Raw genomic sequence first — 20,293 nt, forward strand, 5'->3', positions numbered from 1 at the left:
CCAACACTGTATCCCTTGCCATTGAATGGCGCAAGAATCTAGCTTCCCCTCGTCCCAGCAGCCTCGCGAACCCTACTTTGTCAACCCTTCTGGCAACAAGTACAACGTATTTGCACAAGTAGAATTGCAAAATCGTCCGAAACTTGTCCGCTCGCTGCGCGTACGTTTACGCGCTTTCATAGTGACCTGATGTCCTTACTAACTACCTTGTGAATGACAGAACCATGGAGCAAACATTACATCCCAAGCAAAGGATGCAGACATAATCCTTGTCGACTCCAACACAGTACCCGGTAAACTGTTCATTCGGGCATGGTCCTCAGTCCCGCATAAGAAGGTCCTCGAGTACGTTTGGGCTCGAAAATGCCAGGAAGCAGGCAGAGCCCTCCTAGAAGCGGATTCGTGGGGTGGATGTGAAACAGTTGATGACGGAGAGCCTATACCGAGCGAGGAAGACGACGCAATGGACGAAGTTGTCTCAAAGTTCGTGCACTTTCCATTTTATACAGAACGAGTCAGTGATGTTTGCATAACTTTTCCAATAAGTCCTCAGCCTACTCCAAGAGAGACTCCTTCAGAGTCCTCATCCACTCTTAATACGAACCCCGGCCAGATTCCACAACCTCAAATGCACAGTCTAAATGGGGGCAGGCCTTACCCAAGCAATGGAACTATGGCACAACCTGCTGCTCAACAGCAACAGCAACAACATCAGCAGCCTTATCCCGCATCCATGTTTCCTACCATGAACTCAATCAATCCTCTACAGTTTGCCGCCCAACAGGGCTTACCACCAGGAGCTCTACCGCAACTCAGTGGCTTTCCTATGATTCCAGACTCTATGCTGATGACATTCCTCGATGTTGTCCGGCTTGCCAACGGTGCTGCGTACTCAAATAATCAAATACCCAACCCCATGGCGTACAACAACCTAGCGCAACCAACTTCAGCTGCTATTTCTCATGGTTATATGGCCCAGCCTGTTATCAAAACTGAGTCTCCTCCTAGTAGTGGTAACCACCACAAGAGTACCAAATCACGCAAACGCAAACTGGAATCTGAGTCAGAGCCCTCATCGCCAGAGATGCTGGCTTCATCCTTTCGAAGAAAGTTGTCTTCTGCGTCCCAACGTGAAGATTCGCATCCAACGGCCTCTGCACGCAAAGGGAAAGTGAAGGCAGGGCCTAGTCGACCTCAAAAGATGAAGAAATCCATTGCACATAATACTGAGTCGGACTCAGAGACATCATCTTCGTCGGCATGTCCTTCCCGAGCCTCCGTTCCCCATAAGAATCCTGGCCATGTTTTCTTGTCTGAATCTGGGTCACCTTTCAGGTTCTTTGTTCAGGTAGATCTTCATATGAGAATCAACATAGTGACAGCCATAAAGGTGAGCCAGCCCCTCTCAAGGCTTTTGTAGTTGACTCATGTTTGCAGAGGAACAATGGTAAAATTGTAAACAACGTCAGCGAGGCTGACTACGTAATTTTGTATCCAAGGTCGAAGACCTTCCAAGGATTGCTAGCCGAAACCTTGGAAACAAACAAGCTTCCGCTATCAGCTTCATTCGTCAATGACTGCGTCAAGGAAAGCGTTCTTCTGGATGAGACAAATTATGTTTTGGAGGGTTTTGAACCTCCATCGCGGAAGCCATCTTCCTCTATCCGCAAATCAACCACACAGAACAAGACTACGGAAAAGCAAGCAGTCAAAGCGACACCTGTGAAGACAGAACCGATTAAGACAGTTGTTGGGAAGGCTTCCGCAGGAAAGCCCGGTGCAACCAAGGCTTCTCCGGTGAAACTGGTCAAATTACCCCCAGTGGTAAAGAAGGCCAATACTGGTGAAAGCAAACTCAAACTAAAGATCAAGCTGTCCAAGCGGATGCAGCCAGCGGCGCCTGCCACTACAAGAACACCGTCCCCAACTCCTCCACCCTCAGAGACTCGAACACTCTGGTCAAATGGCAGATACCTATTTACGGACGTGGAACGCGACTATTTTGTCCGCTATGCCCAAGTTTTGATAGAGAGGGACCCGGATATAACCAACTCAGCTATTGGGGTCAAGATGCATGAGAAGGTAGCTGACTTGCAACACCTATATGTTGAAATTTACTCAGCTAGCTATAATCTACAGATGCCCCACCATCCTCTTTTGTCATGGCATAGTTATATCACCCAACAATTCAGATCTCAGCTGGAAAACATCCGCAAAAAAGCGGCAATTGCTCGGCGAAAACGGGAGTCCTCCTCACTCCAAGGTAGTCGTGATAACACCCAGGCACCTCAGGAGAGCTTGGGGTCAGTTCCATCCAAGAAGGCTCAGCAGGAATTAATAAATGGGGCGTTAGTCCACGAAGATCTGGAGGTCATATGCAAGTTCTTTGCCACTGGAGGAGGAGATGATGATGATGACGAACAAGTGTGGGCAAACTTAGCTAAATTCGTGAGCATTCACTTCGAAGCTTATGCCCTGTATAATGTTTATCATTCGATTCCAGAAACCTTGCAAGTCAGCCCCATCGTGGCCAGAGTTCTATGAACCTCGGTCTAATGAAATCATGACGCGCATTGAGCGAACGATCCAAGAGCAGCAGAAGTAGCACCTGTAGGTGACAGGGTCGATCCGGGACAACCACAGTTCACTCGACCGTACCAAGCTTTATGCACCTTGTCTACTTGTAGTGTATTAGCATTCATTCTAATCAGCATCAGGATGATGATGTAATGAAGGTCCCTGTTGCTGAAGTTGGCCAAGCGGTATCTAGCTGTATGATTACTCCACGGCCGAGGTGGGTTGTGGCACAGGCTTGAAGAACTTGCGTCGCTTTTCCTCCTTCTCCTCTTTTGAGCGTCCAGCGAGTTCCCCTGCGTAGTCGAACGTACCCATGGCCGCTCCGACCACAGCGCATGAGCCGAGTGCAATTGGTAGTGAGCGTGCTACAACGGCCTAAGAAGTTGCCAAGAGAGCATGGAAGGTGATACGCACTGCGTAGACCAGCGAGGAAACCTGCAGCACAACCTCCTGCAAGGCCGTTCACAGCATCCTCCTTCTCGCGTTGATTAGCCACGGTAGCTTCCGTAATGGCAAACGCGGCACCCATTGCAGCTATGTCAGTGAGTTAGTCTCCTGGAACCGTCTGAGCGAATGCCAGGTGCGTACCAAACGTGCCAATAGTGCCTCCGGTTCGGGTGAGGAAACCAGCGGCGCCAGCCGAGTGTTGGCCTAAGGCGTTTTGTACAGCGCTGATAAACGCGCCAATGGCACCTGCTTGAAGGCCAATAGCCATGCCATTCCGAAAGGCAGGCTTTGGCTCAAAAACGTCTGGTACTTGCTGGGGTGGTAGGCCAGCCATGTGATGATGAGCAGGAAGAGGTCAACGGAGGGATGCGCTTAGACTCTACTTTCCTTACTTAGTATACAGCCCGCTTCATTCTTCCGATGCATGTACCGGGTCCAATAACTTCACCTTTCAGTCAAGTACTTCGAGGTACTGGTCTAGTATGTGCGCACAACAAAGCCATGGTACACCAGTGTCCCGACTCACTGCGATTTCTGAATGGACCAATAATCCTCTCCTTTCAAGTCCTTACTACAAACACGATTATTGCTATGATGTATATTTGTTTCCTGTTTCTTCTCCTTCTCCAGTTCTTACTGACCTGTACCTATTGTTATGCATTCAGTTTGGCCCATCGGCTACTTGCCATGCTATGGCCTTGTTTCCGTTTACCGACGAGTCTATAGAGCTCTTTTGGTTTGGTAAGAAAAACGAGCAGAGTAGCCGAGAACGCTGGAAAGCCATGATCAAGCAATGGTCGCTAACATTAGCCATGGCGACAACGAATGGGCTTTACATCTTGTCTTTGACTACGCAAGAGCCGCGCTTTGTCAGGTTGTCAGGAAGTTCTGATCAAGTGAGAGCTTGGACAGGCACTATCATTGTTTGAAAGAGTTCTGAGCTTATCAAAGAGGAGTAAGGATAAAGTTGCCACTTCACGGGCAGTGGCATGGGCCCTGAACCAGAACGAACTTCACCACCCTCTAGTAATCGTGTCCTCGGATGAAAATATCTATGTCTACGACGTAGTTTCTGACAGCGTGGTTAGCAAACTGCGCGGTCATGGTGGCGTACGCCTCTCGCTTAATTGTTGTTCTCCATTGACTCAAGCTAGATTGCAGGATGTCACTGCCATCGCTGTTCACCCAGATTACCCTGACCTCTTTTGCACCACCTCTCGGGATTTTACGTCTCGCCTTTATGAGCTTACATTCTCGCCACGGCAAGTGCCTCACAATGTTCATTGGCCGCCTTCCAAAGTTATGAGTTTGGGTGGCGCACCCCACGGGCTCCAGTCCAGTGAGTCTGAAGGCGAAGGGTTTGGCTGCTGCATGGCAATTTTTGCCGGCGGTCCTTCGGGTGGTCACGAGGCCCCTATACTTGGAGCTGTAAGCAAAAGGATGTGTCCTATAGTCATTCATTTGCAGCTGAACTCCGTGGTATGGTAGGCTTTTCATCCACACTATCCTCTAATTGCTACTTGCGGTGTACGTCCTGTTTCCCGGTCTGTTAATTCAGAACAGAATTTTTTATGCCGTTTTCTAGATCGACCGTACAATCAAAATCTGGAGTATACCAGAGACATGGGAAAACAAGATCGCTCGGGAAGACAAACCATTATTCAGCTCCCCTTGTATCCATGCAGCGGGCGTGTTCTCCGTTCAGTGGTAAGCGCCTTGATGAGCTATGGGAATTTACGGCGGAAAATCTGACGTCCTTGTCAGGCTTGAAGATGACATACTGATATCATGTAGCTCACCAGCTTGGAAACGGTCCGGAAGGCACAAAGATGGTCTTTTCCAAGAGAACGGAGTTGTCGCTGTATGGCAATGGGTGGGATTCAATCGATACTTTCCTCCCGATAAACAACGTGAAATGAGGTCTCAAGTATTCAGAGGATGTGCATCAGTACGTCAAGTTGTTGCATCAAGACTATTGGGTCTAAGAAGTCTTCATTGATCTTTTTCGACAGGATTATCAGGAAAGCTGTGAGCAGCCGTCTTGCATCCGCACTCCTCTACTAATACCAATTAATAGCGTCATACAAACTTCTTACCACATTCCCCGTTTCGCAGACTACGCGAGACATGAGCGTACACAGTACAAAGGGAGGCGACAAGGTCGTCGTGCTCACTTCATCTCACGGTGTTCGACTCATCAATGTGGCCCATATCAAGTCCCGGGTCCCATCTTGTGACACAGACCTAGAAGTTACATCTATTTTGGCGAAACAGTTAACTATAGGAGAAAGCAATGGCTCTGAACGCCGTGCGACTCCCTCCACATCGCTTCCAAGCTGGTACATCATGAACGGAGGTCCAGAGGGCGGCAGAGCTATCAGTACGTCCACGTGTGGCTTGAACGGCGCAGTTCTTGTCACGGGGAGCGAATCAGGCAATGTCGAGGTATGGATGGGGTGAAGGTATGCGCATCATTGCCGTTAATCAGTTGTTATGGACATCGTATCTTCAAGAACACACATCGTCGCCGTTACAAATTATATTTTAGGCTGATCTTACAAAGTGCTCTATTGCTTGCGGCAATGCACCACTTAAGACATTATGATATCTTGGCGTTCGAGAAGTCCATCTCGGGGTGCGCAGCTTGGAACTTCTTCAGAGCCTGGCAAAAATCAACGACAATATTCGACCGGGTTGGGTCTGAGACACACCTCCATCTTTTTGAGTTCATCGGAGGTAGGTTTCCCCATTTGCTGCAAGATCATTGTTCAGCGGTGCCAAGATGACATTATTCCTTCCCCGCTTACTTTCTGTTGATTGTCAAACTGAAACCCATCGTTATCAGTGTCCCCCTTGTGCCAACATATTAACTTACCATCATTTTCTCAACCATACCACTGCAAAGATGAGGCGTAAGATAACGGTCAGAAGGGAATATTTTGCGCTAACCGAGTCTCTCCATCAAGATCGCTAAGCTTGCTGTTCTCCGGTTGGATCTTGCGTGTGTCGATCTTAGGATGATGAGTAAGTACGTTCTCCCACCATTGTTGACTGTTCAGCTTCTCTAGGTGAATATGTACAGTCTCCTGGTCCTCTATATTGCTGTGAATTGGAAGACGCAGTGGGTCCAAATCGACTAACCAAGGGACCAAGTGCTGTCATCGAGTTTGATTTCTTTACATAATTCGCCTTCAAGGATCGGCTCCTGGCCTTTGAGACCAACGCTGAGCTTCTTCTTCTGAATGACAACTGTCAGTTCTTTGCCGCGGGTTCCTTTCGGAACTGGGACTTCGAGGTCGAGTTCTCCGAGTTCTTGCCGCCATTTGTATGGCAAGGCTTTTGCGGGGTGATGTCAGAGTAGATCGCTTGATACCTAAGTCGATGTCTTCATACCAGCTTGCTCTTTCCGCTCGCGCTCGCGATCGGCTTTGTCGCGGGCCTCCCTTTCCTCGGAAGAGAGTTTGTCGTAGTCGTCCTCAGTCATGATGGAAGGTGAAGAAATAGGAGTTGTTTATTCTTGTGTATTTCGCATCGCGTCTTGCAGAGTTGCCTGTTACGCGATTGGCTGCCGCGCAATGCTCATTTAGTTACCGCGGTTTACCTGCCATTCTGCCTACAGCACCCGTTGCTGAAGGCGTTAGTCTTTGAATCTGGTCCTCCGTCTTGCTCAGGGTCTCTCTTGTTCAGCCCCCCCTGTAGTCTCACCTTTCAATGGCCACAAACGATCCTTGGGGCGAATTTGAGGTTAGTGCATGGTCATCCGCTTGCCACTTGTCCCGTAACTCAGGGCACTATCTTCTTTGCTCAGACCTTGCGCCATTGGATTAAGCAAAACACCGTTGACAGACTCAAGGCAATCATTAACGGATTCCAAGACGAATGTTCCTCAAACATTGCCAAGGGTGGTAGAAAACAGGAGCTCATAGACCGCATCACACAGCAGATGGACTTCTGGAGACAGACCAATAATGTTGAAAGGTGGATAAAGGGGCGAGCGGTCTTGCATCAGGTCCGCACTTCTGGAATGTATGTTATGTACTGTCTGCTGTTAAGACGTTGTGCTCACCAAACCCGCAGTTATAATCATAGACACTCTATGCCAGGTCCCAGCGGAAATGTTTACACCGCGAATGTGCAAAATGGCTTTCGTCCTAGCACTTCTACTGTCACACGATTCGATACTTACGCACCTCCCCGTCAAGTTTCTACTTCGTCGTCTGTAGGCGCCTCTGCATCTCAATCATCCAGACCTAGTGAGTTCATGTTTATGGCCATAAGCACCAGCACAGTTGATGGTTTCGTGAATGGTAGCAATGAAATTTCGACCTTCTCCATTTTTTCGAGTAGATCAAGCGATATCTAACATCATCGAGTGTCCTGGTACGTATCTTGTAGTCCTCTTCTGGCTATACCGTAACCATTGGACAGAATCTCTGAATTCCACCGACCGCAAGCAACAGAGCGCAACGTTCACGCTGAACCCCGATCATGTCCAGAAGCTATCTTCCCTGAGGTAAGATTGATACCTTTAGTCTAGGAAATGATGTTTATCGCGAACAACTAGCCCGAAGTACCAGCTCCGCTTGTTCTGTACTTCTTCTACTTTCTACTCTTCGGGACCAGCTTTCCGCGCGCAGAATGAAGCCCTCCCGATAGAATTTCCACCTACTTGCGAAGTTCGCGTCAATAATGTACAGTTGCAGGCGAACCTGAAAGGCTTGAAGAAGAAGCCTGGCACTGCTCCTCCAGCTGACCTTGGAAGGAGCGTGAAGCACACTGGACCCAATCGTGTGGAGATGGTTTACGTAAACAGTCAACAACCTATCCAACCAAAGGTTTGATTTCGAAGCATTCTTATTTGAGTCAGCTCTTGACAAAGGTGCGCAGAGGTACTATCTGATCATAATGCTGGTGGAGGTGGCCAGTGTTGATCAACTCGTTGAGAGATTGATGCAAAATAAGTATCGCACTCAAGAGGAAATCATGGATCAACGTAAGCCTAGGGTCCTTCTAGCTACCTTGTGCCTAATATCACGACTCTGCAGTGTCCAAAGTGGCCTCACAAGATGATGATATTGTTGCTGGACCTCAGAGAATGTCTTTGAAATGTCCCGTAAGTCGTTTACACATTTAGTCTTACTTACTCTGAAGTCGTCCCGCAGCTCAGTTTTATGCGGGTGAATTCACCATGTCGCTCCATATTGTGTGTTCATCCGCAATGCTTTGACGCAACATCATGGTTTTCTATGATGGAACAGACGACGACTTGGCTTTGCCCCGTCTGTGAGAGGGTGCTTAACTATGAAGATTTGATCATTGACGGGTATGTCATTGCGTTGCTATTTCATCACAATATAGGCTCACAATTACCTTGTACTTGATTTAAGATACTTTGATCATATTTTGAGGAGCACCCCAGAGAGCGTCGAGGATGTGATGGTGGAATCGGATGGGCAATGGCATACCAGCGACAACAAGTACGCGTCAGACGCATGGAGAGTTACTCACCCCCTTGCTGTTCAGTCATCACCTGCGCGGGCACCATCTCCGTCTGCTTCTGTCGACGAAGAGCTTGAGGCTAAGAGGAACATCAAACAGCAGCAACAGCAGCAGCAGCAGCAGAGGCAAAATATCGAGGTGATGGTTCTGGATTCGGACGACGAAGACGAAGGACGCGTGAAACGAGAGCTATCAGTATCGCACGGCAGTTCGGCTTCAGCTTCCCGGCCCTATGTCATCAACAGCTCTCCGCAAGCGCCATCAACTAGAGCTTCTGCCCAAAACGATGTCATCGACTTAACCGTCGAGTCCGACGATGAAAGTCCACCCCAGCCTTCTATCGGTACGAAAAGATCTGCTCCAGACCATGCCAACTCCCCAACAGAAGGCATATGGAAAAAGTCACGATTGGGCTCTATCCCGCCAGCAACAGGACCATCACTGCGGCTAGCCGAACCAGGCCAGGCCACAGGACCATCCAACAGTCTAGTAACCTCACCTAATGCCCACCGTCCTCCATTCCAGATCGATGGTATGCAGTATAGGCCTCATGCTGGCCAAGCGGGAAGGGATGCGCCCGCTAGAAGATACGATGGGCCAACTGCCCCTTACCCTCCTTACGCGACTTCATCACCTCATGAAGGAGGGCCGATGTATCCTCCAATACCAACACGACCTTCTTATTCCCACCCGACGTCGCGTTCTGGACTATCATGATGTAATTTTCCCCGTTTTGTCAATTGAGATATTTTACACGCTATGTAGTATGTTGTAGTACGTATCGGTGTATATGGGCCTTTAGGTAGTCGTAGGTAATTGACATAATAAACCGCATTGCAATTAGATCAAGGGCACTGGATGCACAACCCTTGGCGTGTTGCATGCTTGCAGCGTTGTTGGACCACGAGGAGATTGAAGTCGAGGATTGGCGAACCTGGTTGGCTGAGCGGGGGGCTATGCACCAGGCGTGTGCATTACGCGAGACGTGGGTGGGCGGGTTGGAGGTGGTTGGTCTTCCCAGCCCTGCGCCGGGCCGAGTATCACGGGTCGGCTTAGGGCGGAGGATGAATGCTTCCCGGCTCGTTCCGAATCCCTTTTTGACGCGAACTTTTTTCGCAGGTGGTCCTCATCCTTCTTCCTACAACACCTCTCCACTCAGTTCCTCCTCCCTTCCAAAAACTAAAAAAATGTCTGAGACGAAGAGGGTTAAGACTCCCCAGGACTTCTTCAGTTAGTTGGCTGCGTTTCGTCTCCTTCTCGCAGTCGTCTGACCACAAATGCTCTTATCCGACAGTTGACTTCATGATGGGTGGTGTCTCTGCCGTGCGTATTTCCCTTTACACCTCGCATTTCTTCTCCAGCTTACCCAACATGTTGGTTTGCAGGCTGTCGCCAAGACTTCGGCTGCCCCCATCGAGCGTATCAAGCTCCTCGTTCAGAACCAGGATGAGATGGTAGGGATTTCCTTTCCGTACCAATGTGCTCCGCCTGATTTGATTTCTTTGTAGATCAAGCAGGGACGTCTGGCAACTCCCTACAAGGGCATTGGCGATGCCTTCTCCCGTACCTACAAGGACGAGGGTCTGGTTTCCCTCTGGCGAGGCAACACCGCCAACGTCATTCGTTACTTCCCGACTCAGGCTCTGAACTTCGCTTTCAGTGAGTTTTTGAGTGTGGGACGAGTCGATGCAGTGCTGACCCGGACTTGCAGAGGACTACTTCAAGTCCTTGTTCGGCTTTAAGAAGTCCGAAGGTTACTGGAGGTGGTTCGCCGGTAACGTCGCCTCTGGTGGTGCTGCTGGTGCCTCCTCGCTCTTCTTTGTTTACTCTCTCGACTACGCCCGTACGCGTCTTGCCAACGATGCCAAGTCTTCCAAGGGTGGAGGAGCTCGTCAATTCAACGGTCTCGCTGACGTCTACAAGAAGACCCTCGCTTCCGACGGTATCGCCGGTCTCTACCGTGGTTTCGTGCCCTCGGTCGTTGGTATCATTGTCTACCGTGGTCTTTACTTTGGTGTCTATGATTCGCTCAAGCCTGTCGTCCTCGTCGGTGCCCTCGAGGGCTCGTTCCTGGCTTCATTCGGTCTTGGCTGGGGTGTTACCATTGGTGCTGGTCTTGCATCGTACCCTCTCGACACTATTCGGTGAGCCATTTGTTAAAAGTGTTCGGTTCCCGTCTCATAGCCATCTTTTAGTCGTCGCATGATGATGACGTCCGGTGGCGGTGTGCACTACAAGTCGATGTTCGACGCTGGTTCCCAGATCGTTGCCAAGGAGGGTACTAAGTCGCTCTTCAAGGGCGCTGGTGCCAACATCCTCCGTGGTATTGCCGGTGCTGGTGTGCTCTCGCTCTACGACAAGCTCCAACAGGTCATGTTCGGCAAGGTCTACTCTGGTGGTATGTGTTAGTCCTTTAGACCTCGTTACTTTGATCCTGATGTTTGATTTGTAGGCTCTGGCTAAACGGTTTGAGTGGAGGACTATTGTGGGTCGTATGGCTCATGCATTTTTTTTATTTTACCCGTCGATACATCGCTATAGAGTTTATTATTACTTCATGTTCTTGGGTATCTTCCCTTGGGGTATGGACATACCAGCATACTCGTGCGTTAGTAGCCTTCTTGCACGTACTCAATGCACCCACTTCGGTGGTAATACCGAGATTCTCTACGTGTGATGAAGTTTAAGTATACAGACCATGTACGCATCCGTTGAAACCGGAGTCATGGGGAAGGTGTTATGTCATTTATTGACGTTTTCCGGTGGCAGTTGTGCCGACGCAACGGATGCGCCACGGTGGTGGTTGTGTACCACTCCGGTCTTGAAAGGTTGACTAGTGACTCCGGTTGTTGACTTGTGCAAACGTTGACGCGTGGATATGCACCTTTCGGCTTCATGTTCCTACAGTCATGGCTACGCCGTTCCTTCACCCGTAGTTTGTCCACCGCAGCTCGAGCCTCTATAGTCCTACGACCTTACCAAGAGTCTTGCCTGACAGCTTGTCTTGCTGCTTTGGAAGCAGGTTCGACTCGGATTGGAGTCTCCCTACCAACAGGGGCAGGAAAGACCACAGTCTTCGTTTCTCTCCTTTCCCGTTTATCATCCCAAACTAGTGGATCTCGTGCATTGATCATTGTCAACAGCATTGAGCTGGCTCGTCAGGCGGCCTCGCAGGCAAAGAACCTCTTTCCTCACTGGATTGTAGAGATCGAGCAAGGAGCCAAACACCAAGCCTCCGGCCATGCAGATGTGTATGTTCTCTTTCTATACCGGCTGTACGAAGTCCTAAATTCGATAGTACTGTCGCCACTTATCAGACCCTCCTACAGCCAAAACGGCTATCCAAGTTTCAGCCCGAGGGAATGAAAGCAGTAATTGTCGACGAAGCACACCACGCAGCCGCACCTTCGTAGGCATTCTACCACGAGTAAATGCAGGGCTGGGGACGTTGACAGGTGATCTTAGCTACAGACGCATTCTGGCCCATTTCGACAACGAGATCAAGAGCAAGAACACCATCCCACTCAGCACCGTCTCTCATTCTATACCCATCATAGGATTTTCCGCCACTTTCAGCCGTCATGATGGTCTCTCGCTTGGTTCAGTGTTCCAGCAGATCGTATATCATCGGGATTTCATTGATATGATCCAAGAGAAATGGTACGTTATTGCGCTTCAAGCTCAATTCTGGAACTAAGCCGTCCCCAAGGCTCTGCAATATTCGTTTCACTTCGGTTCACGCCAATGTTGACCTGACTAATGTCACAGTCAACTCACGGACAGGAGATTTCAACGCTTCAAGTCTTGCTGATGTTATCAATACTAAAACAGTGAACGAGCTGATCGTCCAAACTTGGATGGATCGTGCGAGTGCGTCTTCTGCCGTACCTTTTCCTCTCAGTACACTGACACTCCGTGTATTTTCTGCAGGCGAGAGGAAGTCAACACTTGTTTTCTGTGTAAACTTGTCACATGTCGCAGAACTCACAAAGACTTTCAAATCATTTGATGTCGATGCACGCTTCCTGCATTCGGGGACTCCATCAACGGAAAGACAAGAAGTCATCAAGGCTTTCAAGGCACAGGAATTTCCCGTCCTCATAAACTGCGGTATGTTCTTGTGCATCATGTCTATTGATTTCTTTAGGCTGACTTATGCTTTTAGCCATCTTGACCGAAGGCGCTGATATACCCAACATCGACTGCGTTGTTATTGCGAGACCGACAAAATCGCGCAATGTCTTTACGCAAATGGTGAATACCTTATCTCCAGCGTACGATGCGAGCTGACTCCGGATAGGTAGGGCGAGGAATGAGACAGTCCCCGAGTACTGGGAAGACTGATTGTCGTATCATCGACTTCGTGGACTCTACTACTCGTGTCGCCGGAGTCATCACGACTCCATCCCTATTTGGGCTCGATCCTGCCGAGGTTTTTGATGGTATGTAGCATATATGCGAGAAGCGCCTATCACTCATGAGTGAAGATGAAACTGTGGACTCGTTGAAGGAGCGCGTCAGCAAGTCACCCTTACCGATGAGCGCGGATAGCGAAGCTAGGCTGGACTCCAACGAATCAATACCGGCGCCAAAGTCAGTCACATACACTGATTTTGAAGATCCTTTGGCTCTGGTGGACCACTGCTCTGGAGCTCCGCACATCAGCCGCCTGAGTAATCATGCTTGGGTAGGTTGTGGAGAGGATGTTTACGTCTTGGAGTGTTTGGGACGGGGAACTATCCGTATCGAAAAAGTCATTGATAAAACAGGTATGTAAGCCCCAGCAATCTTCCCCCAGTCATTTGACTACGTTGCAGAGGATAAGGAGTACTTTCAAGCTAGTTTCGCAGAGGCTGTACTTGACCTTGCCGGGGCGAACGCTAAGAAGACATCTCCCTTTCGACGCAGTCGTCAGATTCTGAAGGCACATACGCTACGTGATGCACTCCGAGGCTGCGACACCTACGCTGGGCAAAGAGTTCTTAAGGGTCACATGCTACTTGGGTGAGTGCTACTCAGACTCTACAACATTTGTGCACCTGACACATGGATGTAGGCTTATGCGAAATGCAAAATGGAGAAAGATGCCTGCTTCTGAGGCTCAGAAAGAATTGGTGATGAAGCGCTGGGCGAAACGGGACATAGATCCTGCAAGCATTCCTGAAAGACTTGAGAAACTAACGAAAGGCGAGGCTGCGAACATCATTACAAGACTGAAACACGGTGCTCAGGTTGGGATACATCGAAATAAAATGTGTGTTTGAACTGATTTCCTTCATTGTTGGTTTTCTGTAGGCACGATATGAGAAGAAGGTCAGGAAAGATCAGGCTACTCAAAAGACACTCTGGGAGGAGAATCGACGCAAGGCACGAGAGGATGTACGGGTTGGCCCGATCGCGCTCTAATATAGATTAACTTGTAGCATACTAGTCTAATCCTCGTTACTTATCAATAACATTGCGATCAGGTTTCGCTGTGGACCCAGATGACAAGAGAGGAGAAACTGCCCAAGGACTTTGCAGGCTGAGTCTCGCAGAATGTTGCGCGAGGCTAATTGTATTTGCCAATGTTCCTGGACCCAAAAATGTAGTGCGGTCGTAGGCTAAAGAGGCGACCAATGATCCAACAAGCGAGTCGCCAGCACCAGTCACGTTGACAATCGAATCCTGAGGTACGCTGAGAGCCGGGAAGTGCTGAAAGACAACCACATCCCCTGACGATGCACGCGCCACAACGAGACGCTGGCGCACGTTGCTGGGCTCGTTAGCCCACTGTGAAGATTGCGCCGAATGGCCATCCAAATGCATCGCGATGATGACGCCACGCTCGCCACACTTGATGACAAGGTTCTGGAAGAAAGGCAACATATTGATGGCCATTTGAGCGACGCCGTCCTTTATGAGGAAAGAAAGAGATCCGAGGTCAGGGTTATCCTCCGATGCGTTCAGCCGCGACAGGTGCTCTAGCTCTGCACGGAACTGATGACCTAGGCCGAGTCTGTCGATGGTCTTCCACCATACGTCGTGTGACATGAGTTCCAGTGGACTTGAGCGGACTTCACGGTACATGTGTCCAAGTTCCAAAAGGTTAGGTGAAGCAAATGTCACCGGGGCACGGTCATGCTTGCCCAGTGTCTTTGCAATAGCAGGGAGTATTGCTGTTGACTTCGCTAAAGACGTTGGTTCGCTGGGGTTGTATGAGCCAAAGGTGAACTAAAAGGAGCGCCTGTGCGACTACTCACAAGAAAACTAGTAAACGGTAAGTATGGTCACAACAAAGTAAGGTACATTGTGACTCACTATTGATATTCTGTTGCACGGAATACTCAACCAGCGCAGTCAGAATGGTAGGAGACATGTTTGCATCCAGTGCAACCAGCCAAGGCTTTTGTTCCCCTAAGTAAGAGAGCAGCTATGTTGTGATGAGTACCGAGTCAGGCATATAGAATCCGTTCTAGCACACCTTGTCACTATTCTGGTTCTGGACGATATCCATATCCGCGATACCAGTCACCAAGTTCCCAGTGGTGTCTAAAATCATGTTACAAACAGCCGACCTCTTGTCTGGCTCCACAAAAAGACCATTGGTGTAAAGACCGGAGGCGCCTGTATCGTTGATGATCTGCCGACCAAATGCGTCATCACCAACAGGAGAGACGAGTAGTATGGGAGATGGCTTTGAGGGCGCCAACGCATTGGAGACCCGATGGGCGGCTTCGGCAATGTTGCGACCCACGCCTCCGAGCGACGTAGAGACTAGCCCGGGGCACGTCGATTTTGCAGAGATTTCGGCATCACTGCCTGGAGCGGGCCGAGATGTGATATCGACCGCACTCGAGCCAAAAACGAGAACGTTCACGTTGTCAGATTTCGCTTCGTTGAGAACGGCATCAGTTGGGCTACTTAGGAACTGAGATGCCTGCGCGCTAGCGGGAGACTGAACTGTGTGATGATAAACCTTACAAGGATTTCATACATATTTGTAATACACCAAGCGGATAGCCTTACTGGTTGCAAGTCGCCTAGATCTTGAGATAGTTTGGCGTACTCAGATGCTATCCGGCCTCCTGATGAACAGTGAGATTGAGTACAAACGCAATAAACACTGGAAGCACTTGCCTATCAATGCAGTGTTCTTTACTAAAGCCACATCTATAACGATGTTAATGCGGGACATGCACTACTCATTCTATACACGCACTGTTGGTCAAGGACTGCGTGCCCGTCAGCTCACCAACGCGTTTCAGTAACCATGGTGTGACTTCTTTCCCGCGGGTGTGCATTCCTAGCTCTTCGCATTCTCGGACGGCAATCTCGACAGCCTTTTGCACTTCTAAGCCTGCTGCTTCGTATTTCTCAGGAATCGGCGCAGCAAAAAGGGCGCCGTTAGACATCCCGAGTTGCCAGTGATTATCTGGACAGCCGAGTCAGAATAATTTGAAGAAGCCCAAAGAGATGCGGAGCGGAGCTAACGAAGGATTTGAGCGGCAGTTTGTGGATCTTCCACATTCCAAGGAGACTGATGGTGCATGAGAAATAGCCAGCAAGCCAAGCAATGGACGACTCTGTACCTGGAAACCACTAGTCCTGGTATAGAATGCAGGGAAATCTTTCGTTGGACCATATGTTAGTACAGGCACACCAAGCGTCTCCTGAACTACAGTCAGACCAATATGCACACGGATAATGTACTTGCACGCACAAGATACTCCAATGTACTATAACGCACGGAGATGTTAAGTGATGGATGAAACTTATGATCGTCTTGATACGTACCGTCCAATGTCGAGAATAGACTTGACTCCCGCAGAGACAAGACCAACGGGGCAGCGCGTGAGCTCGTGCAGATCCGCGGAGACGTCCATAGCTGGACAAATGTGGTCAGACCAAATGGATGACACAGTCAGACATACACACTTGACTCTCCGCGTCGATGTACCCCTCCTAGCCTACAGGGTATGGTTTATACCAGTTGAAGAACAAGCAAGTCATGTTACTCACCCTCCTGTCGCGAATACCTATGCTGATTCTATGTTACGGTGATTGAGGAGGGCCACGAGTAATGACTGACCTTGATGCCAGCGAGGGCTGCAAATATGAGAGTTGAGCTACATGTTGTACCTCCGTCCTTTTTCATTGCAAGGACAGGCGCAACGTCGCGTCTCGAGACCTTTACAGCGGCAGTAGATGCTGATGACTGGTCGGCCAAGCGTTCTAGTTCATGAGTGTGGAGGCCAATTTTGACGCGGCCTTGGATGATGGCAATAGTAGCAGGTACACTGCCTGTTGAACGAACGATGTTCTCGACGGAACGCGCCATTTTGAGGGAGGTGGGGTATGGCATGCCATGGGTGATTATTGTAGACTCGAGCGCAACAACAGGTTTGTGAGTGGCGAGGGCATCCTCGACTTCCGGGTGCACATCAACTGGCGCATTGCGGCGGAGGGCAGTGGCTAGGTCCGGGCGACGAACTTGGCTGCTCAGTCGCCGAACAGACAGTCGAGACATGGCCGAACGCGTTTCGCAGTCGTGACCGCGTGAGCAGTCTACAATGCTGGTAAAGCGGCCCGGACAACCGGCTGGAGAATACGGGATTTCCCAAGGATTTCCCCGCATCTCCAACGCCCGACAACGCACACAACACGACACAATAACAGTTAACCTGCCCATGGATACCTTCAAGTATGTGCTTGCAATCGCGCTTCCCCAGACTCCCCCAACCTAGAAAACAATAACAACAAGGATGCAAAAACAAAAGAGACGTAGACGGCGTACCAGCACTCAGAGACAGCATCTCACCGTGCCAAGCACATGGACATACACTTAAATACTGTCAAGGGCATCGCCCCACCTCCTCGAGTCAACCAGCTCGCACAACCACACCTCATAGCTTCACCTCTGAGCCATACACGTTCAAATGATGAGTCGACTCTCTTTCCCCATGTTCCTTGCTCGGGACACCCCTATCAGCAGTCGACCTCCTCCCATACCTATCTCAAGGTCTCAAATCAGAGACGACTCATTTATGATTGCCAGTACGTAGTTCAACCTTATGTGATTGTATATGAAGATAAGTATAAATTGCGTATGACAGAGAATGAGTACTCCACCCTGGTATTAAGGAAAGTTGATATTGGCAACACTTCACGAACTTATCTCGTCAAGACGTACGTCTCGCACATACGTGCAATTAGACTGAGTAATGAGTTTGAAGCAGGTATCATAACGCCTTGAATCAATCTCTCGAAAGATTTTCGATTGAGGTAGCTGTCCTTGTCGCGTGGGTGCCGACGGAGCTGATTATGTCCCCGCAGCTTGCGTGTCTCCTAAATCCGCGCTCGGAATGTTACCCAGAGCTCATAGCGGTCACTGAGGATGATCATGGCCCACTGTCACTTGTCATGGAGCTTCCGCACCAGCAAGCCTGGAGAACGGCTCGTCCATCTATGTCACCGAAAGAAAAGAACGCCATTATACAATGCTACAAAGACATACATGCTCATGGAATCCTCCATGGGAACGTCAGTTTGAAGAACATCATCGTTGGTACGTCATTCGGCTTCTGTTCTATCCTACCAAATTCATTTGCGATATAGGTGTGGATGGTGCAGTCACACTCGTTGATTTTGACAAGGCCTATTGCTTGGACATTGCCTGTGTCAAGGGCGTCCCGACTTGTACCCTCAAAGCTTTGGAGACTGAAATGAGAGCCGTCATGTACCTTCTCAACTACAAAGGGGCACGCGAGAAGGAGCGCTCACAGCAAAGGGTTGTTCCAAGAGCAAGAAGATCTACCATTCGTCTTGGACAAAATGTGTGCTTGAGCGTTTGTGGCAAGTTCCTCTTACTGACTTTCTGCTGTGTTTCAGGCTGCTCCCATGAAGAAGAAGATCATGGACAAATGGGACGAGGATGCAGAGATGGAAGAGCTTTCCGACTTCTTTAGGATCCCAGGGAGGTGGGAAAACGCTCTTCCAGTCACTGCCTCTCATCCATCTCCACTGGATCCAATGGTGCCCACCCAGGCACCGGAAATTGCAATCGAAGAAAAGCTAGAACGCATCAAAATCCTTCGAATGACGTTGAAACGGATACGCGAAGAAGAGGCCAGTGATCGTTTACAGCTACAAGAGTTCGCCCGCAAACATCCATGGAACACCCATCGTGTTGCTTTCCACCCAGACACCAATGATAACAGCCTTCGGTCTTCCGGCGGACGTCTTCGACGCCGACAGCGTTCAAGTACACCATTTCCCTCCGAGGGTAACGATGACGACCGTGGAAGTTCCTCAGATGTGGACATGGAGGAGGTGTCCGCTACATCCCATCAACCCGAGCTTTCCAGTGCTACGCCGGGGCCTTCTATGACATTGCGCGACGGAGCAGAACCTGAAAATCCATGGATCCTTGACAAACCTACATTCTTTGCCACGCTCCAGTCCATGAATGTGCCGTCTCCAAAGTCAGTCTCTCCGCCCCTGGCATCCTCGCAACACATAAACCCCACCCAACATTCAAAAGGCCCAGAGTTGAACTCGCATAGTTCTCAAAAGATGAATTGCGGAGGATCGAGAGGCGTCGGATGTTCCCTTCTGACAGGAGCAAATGACTGGCGTAAACGCCATGCCCTTAGGAGTAGGGTATCTAGCGCCCTATTGTCTAAAGGCAAATACTGGCTGTGTTCGAGAAGCTGAAGATGCATCCTTGAAGTAGTTAGTGTAATGGTACATCACATCAGTGACTTAGCGGAGGATATCCCAACTTGCATCAATGATACCCATACATCAAGTTGTGCTTCGGTAGCCATATCATAATTTTGATTGCATTGGTACCGGCATGGCATAGAAAAAAGCGTGCAGAACATGGCGCAAGATGATATACAGAATAAGCTTAACGGTAACTGCAGAATCATTGTAAGCAACGATAAATGGTATAGAGAAGGGTTGGACTACGAACCTCTTCTGCCTGCGAGCACGGGCACCAGCACCACCAAACTTCTTCGGCTCCATCCGTCTTGGGTCTGCAATCAAGAGGGAACGGTCGTATGCCACCAGCTTCTTCTTCAGCTCCATGGCGCTGTATGCGTCGATGTACTTGGCGTAGTAAGCAACGATGGCACGCGCAATAGCCTGACGCATAGCGTAGACCTGCGAAGTGTGTCCACCACCCTTCACCCGGACGCGAATGTCGACGGGGGCGAAGGAGTCCTCGCCGGCGACAAGGATGGGCTCGTAGATCTTGTAGCGCAGGATCTCAGGGCGGACGAGGTTGATGGGCGAGCCATTGATGCGGATGAGACCACGGCCCTCCTTGGCGTGTGCTACCGCGGTAGCGGTCTAACAGAGGTCAAAATAAGATGGCGCCGACAGATGGGCAGTCGTTTGGTGACGAACCTTTTTCTTACCAAACGTTTGAACGGCCTTGGCGGATGACATTTTGGCGGATTGGGGTGACTGCCGACTTGGGCTGGCAATACAGGTACCTGCAGGGCAAAACGGGAGGTTTGAGATTGAGCGGTTGGGAGGATCATCCAGAGATGACGCATGGCATCCAGCGACATCCAAGGCGAACGCGACCGGATTTTGGGTCCATAGGATGCATGGACATGCTCTACGACGTCTGGACGATGCTGAGGAGCATAGACTCACCCTGTGGTTGATGTTGAGGCCTGGAGGTCTTGCTGGGTGGTCTTCTGCAGGCGATTGGTGATTCGGGATGAGCGCCTCGCTTATTCAAAGTTCCCACGCTCGCCACCTCCGATCGTTTTGA

At 49.8% G+C, this 20,293-nt stretch overlaps 10 protein-coding genes across 10 annotated transcripts; 6 read left to right on the plus strand and 4 right to left on the minus strand.

Annotated features, from left to right (window-relative positions):
- Positions 1-25: 25 nt before the first annotated feature.
- Positions 26-2,605, plus strand: CONPUDRAFT_86711 (uncharacterized protein; the record flags this gene model as incomplete). Its single annotated transcript, XM_007765246.1, has 6 exons — positions 26-160; positions 221-483; positions 547-1,390; positions 1,438-2,082; positions 2,140-2,448; positions 2,504-2,605. The coding sequence occupies 6 exons, from the start codon at positions 26-28 to the stop codon at positions 2,603-2,605; spliced, it is 2,298 nt and encodes a 765-aa protein (XP_007763436.1).
- Positions 2,606-2,778: 173 nt separating this feature from the next.
- CONPUDRAFT_44990 (uncharacterized protein) lies at positions 2,779-3,358 on the minus strand (the record flags this gene model as incomplete). The annotated part of the gene is made up of 3 exons (XM_007764294.1): positions 2,779-2,942; positions 2,992-3,111; positions 3,166-3,358. The coding sequence occupies 3 exons, from the start codon at positions 3,356-3,358 to the stop codon at positions 2,779-2,781; spliced, it is 477 nt and encodes a 158-aa protein (XP_007762484.1).
- A 686-nt stretch (positions 3,359-4,044) lies between these two features.
- Positions 4,045-4,512, plus strand: CONPUDRAFT_44031 (uncharacterized protein; the record flags this gene model as incomplete). Its single annotated transcript, XM_007764228.1, has 2 exons — positions 4,045-4,134; positions 4,186-4,512. Coding segments are annotated over 2 exons (417 nt in total), but the record flags the coding sequence as incomplete, so codon positions are not given.
- Positions 4,513-4,708: 196 nt separating this feature from the next.
- On the minus strand, positions 4,709-6,517 carry CONPUDRAFT_79009 (nuclear movement protein nudC). The gene is made up of 10 exons (XM_007764607.1): positions 6,418-6,517; positions 6,166-6,360; positions 5,974-6,118; positions 5,900-5,921; positions 5,832-5,849; positions 5,736-5,777; positions 5,102-5,686; positions 5,037-5,052; positions 4,789-4,972; positions 4,709-4,731 (listed from the first exon to the last, which is right to left on the minus strand). The coding sequence occupies exons 1-7, from the start codon at positions 6,506-6,508 to the stop codon at positions 5,624-5,626; spliced, it is 576 nt and encodes a 191-aa protein (XP_007762797.1). The 5' UTR covers positions 6,509-6,517; the 3' UTR covers positions 4,709-4,731; positions 4,789-4,972; positions 5,037-5,052; positions 5,102-5,623.
- A 154-nt stretch (positions 6,518-6,671) lies between these two features.
- CONPUDRAFT_95621 (uncharacterized protein) lies at positions 6,672-9,355 on the plus strand. The gene is made up of 10 exons (XM_007765283.1): positions 6,672-6,768; positions 6,833-7,050; positions 7,102-7,277; positions 7,336-7,404; positions 7,453-7,537; positions 7,589-7,859; positions 7,912-8,017; positions 8,070-8,137; positions 8,187-8,347; positions 8,412-9,355. The coding sequence occupies exons 1-10, from the start codon at positions 6,736-6,738 to the stop codon at positions 9,238-9,240; spliced, it is 2,016 nt and encodes a 671-aa protein (XP_007763473.1). The 5' UTR covers positions 6,672-6,735; the 3' UTR covers positions 9,241-9,355.
- Positions 9,356-9,710: 355 nt separating this feature from the next.
- CONPUDRAFT_44728 (mitochondrial carrier) lies at positions 9,711-10,932 on the plus strand (the record flags this gene model as incomplete). Its single annotated transcript, XM_007764272.1, has 6 exons — positions 9,711-9,753; positions 9,818-9,846; positions 9,909-9,977; positions 10,032-10,182; positions 10,235-10,667; positions 10,719-10,932. 6 exons carry the CDS (start codon positions 9,711-9,713, stop codon positions 10,930-10,932), a joined length of 939 nt encoding a protein of 312 aa, XP_007762462.1.
- Positions 10,933-11,418: 486 nt separating this feature from the next.
- On the plus strand, positions 11,419-13,787 carry CONPUDRAFT_46202 (P-loop containing nucleoside triphosphate hydrolase protein; the record flags this gene model as incomplete). The annotated part of the gene is made up of 10 exons (XM_007764387.1): positions 11,419-11,774; positions 11,822-11,932; positions 11,989-12,183; positions 12,233-12,393; positions 12,454-12,633; positions 12,689-12,777; positions 12,824-12,965; positions 13,011-13,292; positions 13,341-13,527; positions 13,580-13,787. The coding sequence occupies 10 exons, from the start codon at positions 11,419-11,421 to the stop codon at positions 13,785-13,787; spliced, it is 1,911 nt and encodes a 636-aa protein (XP_007762577.1).
- On the minus strand, positions 13,719-17,032 carry CONPUDRAFT_115463 (indigoidine synthase A-like protein; the record flags this gene model as incomplete). Its single annotated transcript, XM_007765284.1, has 14 exons — positions 13,719-14,710; positions 14,766-14,772; positions 14,824-14,935; positions 14,987-15,481; positions 15,532-15,590; positions 15,643-15,675; positions 15,725-15,937; positions 15,997-16,042; positions 16,095-16,175; positions 16,226-16,241; positions 16,300-16,390; positions 16,441-16,472; positions 16,525-16,541; positions 16,595-17,032. The coding sequence occupies 14 exons, from the start codon at positions 17,030-17,032 to the stop codon at positions 13,966-13,968; spliced, it is 2,385 nt and encodes a 794-aa protein (XP_007763474.1). The 3' UTR covers positions 13,719-13,965.
- Positions 17,033-17,457: 425 nt separating this feature from the next.
- On the plus strand, positions 17,458-19,297 carry CONPUDRAFT_161436 (uncharacterized protein). Its single transcript, XM_007765285.1, has 7 exons — positions 17,458-17,559; positions 17,619-17,691; positions 17,742-17,787; positions 17,839-18,070; positions 18,121-18,338; positions 18,394-18,986; positions 19,046-19,297. Exons 1-7 carry the CDS (start codon positions 17,466-17,468, stop codon positions 19,065-19,067), a joined length of 1,278 nt encoding a protein of 425 aa, XP_007763475.1. The 5' UTR covers positions 17,458-17,465; the 3' UTR covers positions 19,068-19,297.
- Positions 19,298-19,317: 20 nt separating this feature from the next.
- Positions 19,318-20,244, minus strand: CONPUDRAFT_95628 (ribosomal protein S9). Its single transcript, XM_007765286.1, has 4 exons — positions 20,173-20,244; positions 19,918-20,006; positions 19,481-19,860; positions 19,318-19,424 (listed from the first exon to the last, which is right to left on the minus strand). The coding sequence occupies exons 2-4, from the start codon at positions 19,957-19,959 to the stop codon at positions 19,415-19,417; spliced, it is 432 nt and encodes a 143-aa protein (XP_007763476.1). The 5' UTR covers positions 19,960-20,006; positions 20,173-20,244; the 3' UTR covers positions 19,318-19,414.
- Between the last annotated feature and the right edge of the window lie 49 nt (positions 20,245-20,293).

Source organism: Coniophora puteana (genome assembly GCF_000271625.1).
Source record: "Coniophora puteana RWD-64-598 SS2 unplaced genomic scaffold CONPUscaffold_1, whole genome shotgun sequence".
Classification (NCBI taxonomy): domain Eukaryota; kingdom Fungi; phylum Basidiomycota; class Agaricomycetes; order Boletales; family Coniophoraceae; genus Coniophora; species Coniophora puteana.